General features: G+C 43.9%; 1 protein-coding gene and 1 long non-coding RNA gene across 4 annotated transcripts in view; one reads left to right on the forward strand and one right to left on the reverse strand.

Moving 5' to 3' along the window:
• Positions 1–2,381: 2,381 nt before the first annotated feature.
• Positions 2,382–10,679, reverse strand: part of ACKR3 (atypical chemokine receptor 3) — a 27,276-nt gene continuing 18,978 nt past the window's right edge. For all 3 annotated transcript variants that reach the window (XM_019523349.1, XM_019523350.1, XM_019523348.1), the window contains exon 2: positions 2,382–4,370. In XM_019523349.1, the coding sequence (XP_019378894.1) occupies positions 3,236–4,330 (1,095 nt within the window). In that variant the 5' untranslated portion in view covers positions 4,331–4,370 and the 3' untranslated portion in view covers positions 2,382–3,235. The remainder of the gene's footprint in view (positions 4,371–10,679) is intronic.
• LOC109301947 overlaps positions 8,573–10,679 on the forward strand; it is a 16,725-nt gene continuing 14,618 nt past the window's right edge. Inside the window, exon 1 of the long non-coding RNA XR_002098665.1 lies at positions 8,573–10,603. This is a non-coding gene — a long non-coding RNA (uncharacterized LOC109301947). The remainder of the gene's footprint in view (positions 10,604–10,679) is intronic.

The raw sequence follows: 10,679 nt of genomic DNA on the forward strand, positions 1-10,679 counted from the left end.
TGGCCAATCAGTGGTGAGGAGCGGGGCCATCACTTTCTTGGCCAATCAGAATAAATGGCTGGGTCACTGGGCCCCTTGGCTAATCATTAGCAAGGTGCGCAAGGACCTCATCTCCTCCTTATCAGCATTCAGCACAGACACTGGGCACTAGGGATCTGCCCTGGCCACATTCTGGTGCTGAGCTCAGTGGGGTCAGTGGGCATTAGATACCTGTGGCAGCATGGGCAACTGGTGCCTCCTGAGTCAGGGGGGCACTTGTCCCCCCCAGCGGACAGTCAGGAACGGCCCCCCCAGCCAATCCCACCAACCTGCAAGTGGCAGTGGCGCAATCGGCCGCAGGGTGACCACTTCTGCTGGCACCCCCACTCCCCAGCTGGCACTCTCAGGGGGGGCAGGCTCGGGGCAGCTTCACCTGGAAATACTGGCAGCAGGTGGGGGAGGGCCACTTTCCTCTTACACTGAGCAGCAGATTCTCTCCTGCATCACCACTGTGTGGGGTGAGGGCTGCGTGCACTGGTCCCCGCCTGTACCATGGGGGTGGGGCCAGCAGCAGCAACAAAGGAGGCCAGACAAAGCCCCTCCATGGGCCAGATCCGCCCAGCCAGCAGTGTCTGGCCATGCCCCTGCCCAGCCACTAGAGCGATGAGAGGGGAGCAACCATGATGGGGCAGAGGAGGGAGAGGGCTGCGCTGCAGGGCAAGGAAAACTACTGCAGGCCATGGAGGCAGTAGCGGTGCTGGGGGGAAATCTGCGGCCTCTCCAGGCCCTGGTGCTGCCACATGAAGTCTGCCACGACTCTGTCCACCCTGCACCAGCACCCCCCTGCCAGGAAGGGGCTCACACTCCCTGACATTATGACAGGGCTGCTGCCCCCACCAAGGGCCCTTCCCCCTCCCACTGCAGTAGCCAGGTGGGGGGTATGGCCAGATGCTGGCCTGCAGGGCCCCTTGGGAGGGACAGTGATAGGGGTTATTCCCCCTCCCTCCAGCATCTGGTGGAAGGGACAGCAGGGGGCTTATTCCAGGGCAGGGAGTGAGCACGGCAGCAACAGCCAGCAGACCCAGCTGCCAGTGGGGATATGGGGGAGAATAATCCTCCTCCCTGCCCCGCTCTGCCTCAGGGGCCACAGTGCCCCAATGCTGAAGCAGCGAGCGGGGAGCGCCCAGCAGACCTGGCTCGGGTCTGCTGATGGAACAGGGAGGAGGAAATTAAAACCCTCTCTAGCCAGACCCCTGTGCCTGCCTATCCCTTCTCAGGCTGGGGAGCAGAGGCGAGGGGCCAGTCCATCTGGGCTGGAGCAGAGACCCCAGCCCAGAGAGTATGCTGGGATGCTGGGGGAGTTTGGTTGAACTTAAATCAGGAAGGGGTCTGGGACAGACATTGCACAAACTGGATTGAGCCAAATCAGTTAAGTCTGATACTACATTTAACCAGATTTGTCTTAAACCAGTTTCAGCCGTTTTGAAACTGGTTTATGTGCACTGATTGTCTGTTTGGTTACAGTTTCTGATCACCTAAACCAGTTTATGTGCAGTATCTGTCCCTACCCTTTGTGTCCACTGTTCTAATAGAACTACACGAGTTTAGCTATGCTGATGTAACTAGACAAACTTTCCTTTGTAGCTAGAAGACTGTACCCCAAGAGATTTCTCACCTGCTTTCTAGGTTTTTATTTTTTATGACAAAGGAGAGAGGAAGACAAGAGACTCTCAAGCTCCAACAAACATTTTAGGGCACCATACTTAGGAAGCCTATCTCCAAATTTTGTACAAAAACTTTTCCCAATGGAAAAAAAAATGCACGCTTTACTGATTCTGATTTTGAGGGATGATCAGTTATTTACTTGGCAGAAGGATGAAGAACCACTGTGGTACAGTGAACTTCAATGGTTCTGGAATGTCTCTTTACGCCTCTTTGGCAGTCCAATTATGGCCCATAGCTTGGAAGTTTGATGTTGTAAATAGATACGAATAATTAAAGGAAGCATTACGAAGGATTCTATTCCAAGGTTTGCAAGTGCTCTAGAATCCCGAGCAAGCAGATAAAAAGTTTTAAAATGTAAATCAGTTCCGAATACCATTCCTTTCTTGTACTCCCTTATTTTAAATTTTGCATATGTATTATTGCCACAGTTCATACTCAAGACCTTTTTGCTTTCCCAGCAGCTTTTACTTCAAAAGACCATCTGACTCGCCTTCCAATAATCAAATATTCTAAATAGATTGTATGTGTGGAGCAGGGCTTTGTTTTTTAAATAAATTGCTTCCCCACCTGCCTCCCCACCATCTTTTTACCATTAGCTAATTCCAGCTGACATGCCTGTTAAAACTTGTTTCTAGTTAGTACACCTTAAGGATAAAAAGAAAAGTAACTGCCACTTCTGAAGTCTTCCAGATTTTATTTTAAAAAAATAACTTACACATAGAGAGAGAACATCTCCAAAGTAACATCATTCCTTTTGTGCATAAGATACAGGTTGGTGAAATATGAAAAAACAGAAGCTGACATTACTCTTACAATGTTAAAATTTTAACATGGTGTCAAACTACATTACACTATATACATCTTAGTCTACACATACGAGTGTAAACCATCACATAAAGCTATTTGTACATAAAGTGTGTGACCCAAAGTCAATACAAACATATATATATAAATTTCCCAGACAGCTATTAATGTCATCCTTACTTCTAGGATAGTCAAAGAATGAATGGCAATTTAACATTCAGACTACAGCACTCTGGATACACTTGTCAGCAATATATTTCAAATAAATGATAAAAAATATATTTACCTTTCAAATACAATTGTATAAGGTATGCCAATAACCAGAAAATAAAGTCTTAGTTTTTAAATACAATACACTATGTATAACATAGACAATGAAACTAAGAGGAAGCCTATTTTACATGTGGAAGCAAAAAACAGAAAAAACTTATCCTGGAGATATGTATTTGTGATACACAATGGCTTTGTTTATTACAAATCATTCCCATTTGCATAGCATTTGCAGCCGTGTCGGTATTACAAAAGTCAAGGGATTGGCCAGCAGTAGACAAAACACTTAAAAAAAAAGAAAAGAAAAGAAATGCTTAGTTTTTGGTACCACTGCTTATTTTGCCGTGGATTCTAGATTTAAATTAGGGTTCTTTATTTTTCTTTTGCTAGCTGAGATTTCATGCTCCGTTAATGACAAGCATGAAAAGGTCCAAAAAATGTCTTTATGAAGTTACGATCATTTGGCATTTTGTTCCAGGGCAGAATACTCTGCTTCCGACACTCTGGAAGCATCGATTAGTTTGGTGAGGCCAGTTTTGGCTGAGTACTTGAAAATAAAGGCTTTCATGAGCTCATATCTGTAGTTGCGGTTGATGAAGCTATAGAGTATGGGATTGATGCAGCAATGGACAAGGGAGAAACACTGAGTGATGTGAAGAGCTGCATACAGGAAGTTCTCCATTTGACAACTGAAGGGTATAAAATGAAGGACAGAGAAGATGTCAAGCAGGACAACTGCATGGTAGGGTAGCCAACAGACAAGAAACACAACAACATAGGAAAAAATGATCTTCCCATTACTCTTCCTTTCTTGGTCGCTAGAGGAAGAGATGGTCCTTGCAAGGAGGAAATAAAAGAGAGCAATGATAGGGAAAGGGATGAAAAAGCCCAACACAACAGAAATGAGCTCCATGCCAATTAACCATTCCTTGAAGGTCTCTTCTGGATAGAGAGGGCGGCAAAATGTTTCATTGTTTGAAGTGACTGTCTTCAGGTAATAGGTGTCTGGGAGAGACGCACAGAAGGCAAGAAGCCACACGAAGATACAAAGCAAGCGACGGATTATTTTCTTCTTGCGGTTACTGGAGTTGGTGAAGTAGGCAACTGAGAGGTAGCGGTCCACACTCATGCATGCCAGGAAGAAGATGCTCCCATACAAGTTGATGCAAAATATGAGGTGAGTGATTTTACACGCAATTTCTCCCATGTGCCACTGGTTATGTTGAACAAGGGAAACCACCCAAACTGGAAGGGTAATGATGACACACAGATCAGCGACAGCCAAATTGAAGATGTAGAGGTGGGTTTCATAACCAGTTGTTTTGGCCTGAAGATTGACCCAGACCACCACTGAGTTGGCTACCAGCCCTATTACAAAGATAAAAATGTAAAAAATGGAGAGAGTGTACAATAGGACACTTTTGTTAAGTGTGCTAGGGCACAATAGTGTATCAACTATGATACAGTCTCCGTTGTTGCATGTCCAGTTGATTTCAGTGAAGTTGCCCATTTCCAGAAGATCAAAGATGTTAGGCAAGTCATTTGCACTCATGGCCAGTCAATTTTGAATCTCAAAAACCTAAAAACAAAACCTAAAAAGAAAAAAAGATGAAAACCTCTTGGTTAGCAGGGATTAGCGTTTACTACTACTGATGATCTTTATAACAAAATGTTTATGCAACCAACCTAGCATTCTTTGTACTTGAGGTACTTAAGTGATGTAGTGTCCCTGTAAAAATACTTTCAGTTAAGGAGAACAGGTCAGCAAATTACAGTTGTGGAATAAAGACAACCCCTCCCCTTTAGGGTTGCCAGCCCTCCCAGCCTGGCCAGGAGCCTACCAGAAGCGGCATCGCTCTCCCAGTGACTACTGAAAGCAATCCAGGATCGATATTGTGAACAACTTGAACAGTGCAATCAATGACATTACATCATGTTTGGGGGAAAAAAAATCTCCCAGAATAGCTTCAGAGTCGGCAACCCCTACTCCCAGCCCCTCCACGCAAATAAACAAAGCAAAAACCAACCTCTCCCTCCCCTCACCCCCCAAAAACAAAAAACAAAAGAAACAGAACTCATCATCTGGTCTACAAAAGAGGAATGACACTGGATTTGTGCGATTTTTTTTTTTTTTACTACAGCCCTTGTCTGACATCATCAGGTTGGCTATAGTCCCTGGGTGTGAAATCTACGAAGTGCACCATAGTCAAATAAATGTCAAGTGATTGACTCTGTCTTCTACAACAAAATGATGATGCTATCACTTTCAGCAGGGGAACCTTTAAGCTATTTTATCTACGCTCCCTCAAGCATAGTAGAATCAATCTGGCTGATACAGAGGGCTGCAAAACCATTTACCACAGGCCCTGGAGTAAACAGCACATGAAGTACAGCTCCAGAAACGGGTGCAGAAAAATCAAACTAGGAATTGTGTACATCTCAGTTTTAAATTTAAATCTAACACCACAAACCACCTTCAGTTAAACATCATTTAGGTGTCATTCAGATTCTTCTAAATTGCCTGATTTTTTGTGTTCCAGGTTCTATTTTTAATTTAGACTGCTCTGAAAAAAAAAAGGAAATCCTGAACCATGGGCTGTTCCTGAGAGCATAGGCAACTCACAGACAGAACCACGGGGGGAGGAGAGGGCACATGCTTCCCCCCCAGATTTCTGTGCTGATGATGGTGCTGCATCCGGGCCAAAGGCAGTGCCCAGCAGCAGTGGGGGCAGTGGTGGCAATGCACAGTTGTGTCCCCCCAGTATCAACACTTACATGTCATCTATGCCTGGGAGCAGTCAGTATTGTAAATAACAACACAGCACCAGGCCCCACTACCTTCACTAGTAATACCCCCAGTTTATGAAGCCGTGCAACTGAGAAAAGGACCAGGCCCCTCTAGTTTTGTTTTGGTTTTTTCAGCAAACTGTTCTCTGCAATCATGGCGATGTGCTGTCAGATGGTAGCAGAGCTTCAACCGACTAGCATATTCCTCATAGTCCCCCCCCCCAAAAGAGAGAGAAATGTTGCATCACTCTTGGGTGTTATATAAACTCCATTTGACCACTAGAATATATGTCTGGCAAAAGAAAACTTTCAGTGGCTTAGAGAAGTAGCATTGTGTCCCCTATAAAAAAAAGGCAGTAATTTACTGCCAGAGTCCAGGGGGAAAAGGACTTATGTTCTAAGGCTCCTTTCAGCTGCCTAAATCTTAACAAATCTCTCTTCTCTTTATCTACTGGACTACCCAAAGATATGGCTTTGCATGGGATTAGTTGAGGGGAAAAACCCACACACATTCCTTATTAGCCTTTGCTTTACATTAGGGTTTCAGTTTGCATTTCCCTTTCCTTTTTTCCCCTACTTCTGCAGGATATAACAATTTTCTGACATTCATGCATTTTGAACTGTTGCCAGGCACAAGTTCTTTTTAAGACAGCCCATCCAATTAAAGGAAAAGGGTGTAACTAAGATCCACTCCCTTCTGCTCTTTGCTTCTGCCTTCAGGGCAATGTTAATTTGATTTAGTAAACTGTTGCAGTGCCAAGCCAGAAAAGAAAAAAGATACTTACACGGTTGTCTACGTTTTTGACCATCCCTGATTCCCCTCCATGTATCTTATAGTTAGGATAGAAAGATCAGTGGGGTTTGTAAGGCCTGCTACATTAACAAAGCTAACTAACAAGGGGTGGTGGGGGGAAGTCAGCTACAGTTGAAATAACATTAGACTGCTGGCACCACTACCCTGTTGGGGACTGAAACTGCAGAAAGGGTATTATGAGAGTTTGGTCCAATAGGGAAATAAAACCTACAAGACACTGTTCAATTGACATGCTCCATTTACATAATTAGTACTGACCAACCACCACCCTTCCAGCCTGCCGCAACAGCGGGCACTGCTACTGATACAAGCAGAGAAAGAGACGGGAGATAAAGGAAAAAGATTATGGAAGTGTATTAAAGGGTCTATTGTCCTCTTGCTGGTTACTTAGTGGTGCTAATAATGAGAGCTGCATACACATATTAAGGAGAGATCAGACTGCTGTGCAAACAACAAACAAATAGACAGCCGTGTGATGAGATTCTGACTGTCACTTTAAATCCACATAGCCCATCAACTTTTTACCCCATTGACATGCTGAGTATGGAGTCTGGGGGTCAAAATGTGCTTTGTTAAACAAAACATATTTTGTGCTAATAAGGATGACTGTGCTTCAGTAAAAACAAAGCAGTTACAGCTCACACAACACACGCAGAAACTCCAAAAGCATGTTTGTGACTAGTTGTGGCGAGAGCAAAAGAAGAGTTCTTTAGAAAACTGCTTCCCTTGTTGATTTATATTCAGTTCTGGGCATGCACTAAACTACAATATTTAAATACAGGCTCCAAGAGAAACTTTAGCTTACAAAGCTGTCCACTGTGGAAATCAGTTTTTTCAGATATGTTAATAGCCCTGTTACTGGCAGAAATGAGTGTGTGTGGTTCACCAGAGGTGGTTAGACATGCAGAGGTACAGTACCCACTGCCGGGACATAACCTTCCACAGGTGCCATTTGACTCCTCTGGTATAATCCATCTAACCAAGAAGCCAGCAAGATGCAACCAGCCAGACCCTCAGCTGGCTAACATTGCTTACATCAAACAAGCTGCCCCAATTTAGCACCAGCCAGTGACCCTGGCCCTGTAAGTTCCCTCCACTCTGAAGACAGAAAATGTTTAATGTTACACAAAAGACAATTCAATCTCTCATTGGGTGGGAATGCATTTTAAAGGATTCATTCAGTAATTCCTGTTCCAACAATTCCTTCCTTAGGGAGATGTAGGGTTAGGACACTAGCCTGGGTTCAACTCCCTCTTCCACCAGAGATTTCATGTGTGACCTTAAGCAAATTACTCACTTTAAGAGAGACTGCCATTTTTGAAGGACAGAGATAACAGCGCTACCCCTACACCACTTTGGTGTTGTGAAGTAAAACAGAATGGGCGTGTCTACATGTGCATTAATACGCTGTGGTTACTGCACATTAAATGTAGTACCTGTAATAACAGGTAATAACAAAATGTGCTGCGACTGGCACTATTATGCAGTAGCACTGGTGCACACTTTTTAAGTGACACTAATGCACAGTAGACTAATTCTATTGCACATTAGCTCAATAGCATGGCTTTTGCTGTGACGTGCTAATGCACAATAGAATAAGTCTACTGAGTATTTACCATCTCATGTAGACACACCCACTGAAATCTATCAACAGGCTCAGATACTCCAGTAATGGGACCACACATGCATCCTTTGGGTTGGAATTTTCTTAGGTGCCAAGGGACCATAGTTCTTTACTCACTTTGGTTGAACTTCTGTTTGCTCAACAATTTTGACATAGGCACCAGTTTTGTAACTGCTGGAAAGGGCAGGGAGAAGGCTGACAGCAATCTCTTAATTTATTCTGACACGTAAGGCGCCAACTAAGACTAGCAAGAGATTTCCCTGTGCTTTGCTGTCAGGACATCTCAGAACAGACCACCCTCAGCTGGAATAACTGACCCCATCTGACCTGCGTGCTTGAGAGGTTTTGCAAAGGATTTCTCATCCATGACTGCCAACAATGTCCACCTGCATGCTGTCTGTTCATGAGCCAGCTGCCAAAGACAGGCCAAAGCCATCACTAGTGTGATGCCATCTAGATCAGTGGAGTGAGAACAGCAATGAATTTGGTCCAAGAAAAATCACAATATAGGCCTAAAGCTAAAGGTTCTAAAGCGCCTTTCATTCTTTTTTAATTTCTTTTCCATGTATGATCCTAATATACAAAATACCATGTCAGCATGAAGACTTTCAAAGGAATTGAAGGATGGGAACTAAGTCTGCTTAGTAAGTAAAGTTAGCAACAAAACCAGTTTAATCCTGGGTATTCTTTTGGGCCGGGGCTATAAACAAGACATGTCATGCATATGGGCAACAACATGTGAGCTTCTAAGTAGATCACACACACACACACACACACACACCCTTAGTTGAGAAGGTGCAAACCTATACACTTCTATAAGTGAGAAAGCATTATCAGTTTTCTGTTATCCACAATTCCAAGTGAAAATATTAAAGTTGCAACCACCACAGAAAGTATAGTTGAGGTGGCCCCTTTGTGACACTGACAGCATCTTGTCATTTGATTGAGAGCCTCCTAGTAGTCTGTGGATTTTTTTTAAGTCCAAATTCCTGGAGTCATGTGATTATGAGAGAAATCCATGGGGTAGTGAAGAAAAGGTTGATAACATGACTCCTGCATTAAAAAAAAATCTTTTTTGTTTTTTTTTAACATCAGGATGTCTTTTTTTAAAACAGGTTAAGCTCATCACCTGTTTTTGGGGAGGGATCTGCCCCAGTTTTGAACTCAGATTAGCCAACACCACTCTGATTCCAGCTATTTATCATTCAAACTATTGACTGTTATTAAGCAGCAAAATTAACTCCCCATTGCTTGGCACAGTGCTAATGCAGACTGGAGGAGCATCACCAGACCTAGTGATCTGCATTATTGTTTAAAGCAGAACAAAGTGGTGATTCCAGAAAGACAAGGATCCAAGCTAACTGCCAGGGTGAAGGCATCAGGTCTATCTATACGAAGCCTCCACTGCTCAATGAAATGAAAAGAATCCAGCCTACTGTAATACACAGTATTAGGTCATCAGTGTCTTTAGACACCAAGAATAAGTACTTCTTGGCAAAATATATGCAAAGATGGGATAGCATAATAGCCTTGGAAAGCAGAGGGCTTAAGCAGATCCTAGTACTCCTTGGCCACCTGCCAGTAACTCAGCCTAGAATAGCTAGGCTGTCCAGTCTAGTGTGCCAGCTAAACAAAAAACAATGCAATCCTGCCTGCTCATTAATTAATGACTTTGGTGATTTTATTGAATGCAAATTAAGGCTTCTCTGGTACAGATGATAAAACTTATCATGCCATTGTCCCTTTAGTTTGTCTGTGTATGCCTACCTGCCCATGTGCCTTTATACAAATTTACACACACCACATAGTGTGGAAGAACCCCACCCCGTAAAATGATATGGTCCATTGGGCTTAAATCTCTGAGAGGCAGATGAGGTGCTGGTACTGAAATTGTAACAGCTATATTCAGATATTACAACATTAAAAAAAAAAACAAGTGTGCCTACAGTCTGGGATTATCTATGTAACCAGAGCTCTGCTTCCCATCCATTAAATCTCAGGGGGGGGAAAGTATATCAACCTTGGAGTCAGACGGATTAAATCCAGTTTGCCCTTTCTATAGTCAGATCTCTTTCCAGACACTGCAGTGGTCAGTCTTGGAGCTGCATAACTGACATAAGATTGAATTTAAAAAACAATCTTTGTGGTAAATGAGAGAGAGCTCTCAAGTAGCTCCCTGAAACAGTCACTATACATTGGACCCATGCAAAAAAGCAGTTTGGAGATTCTCCAGATTGAGTCCAGAGTGCCATTTAAGCAGCTATTCTTGCTAGTTGTACATTAGTTATCATCACACTCCACCCATCTTTCTACACTGGTTTCACCCATTTTTTTACCTTTGTCATTTATGGGGCTGATAAGAGCTATACCAGCGATTATCAGCTGGAGTCCCACAGCACCCGGGGTGCTGTGAATGTGCAAACTTCTTCAAGTGTGCCACCCCGCCATCAGGTGGAACTTCTCCACTGCACTTCTTGTTTCGAGGAGAGGCCATATAGGGCTGGACTGGAAAGCAGCCATGGCAGAAGGGGGCACCCTTCTGCAGCCCGGCCTGATGGGAGAGTCCAGACCAGCAATGCCACCACCATGGACAGGATACAGTAAGTACCACCCCTGCCCCTGCACTTCCCCATGGGTAAGGGGTTGCCTTCTGGGCTTCATGTATTGAGGCAAAGG

The sequence above is a fragment of the Gavialis gangeticus genome, unplaced genomic scaffold (assembly GCF_001723915.1).
Source record: "Gavialis gangeticus isolate Ggan-Ray unplaced genomic scaffold, GavGan_comp1, whole genome shotgun sequence".
Lineage (NCBI taxonomy): Eukaryota > Metazoa > Chordata > Crocodylia > Gavialidae > Gavialis > Gavialis gangeticus.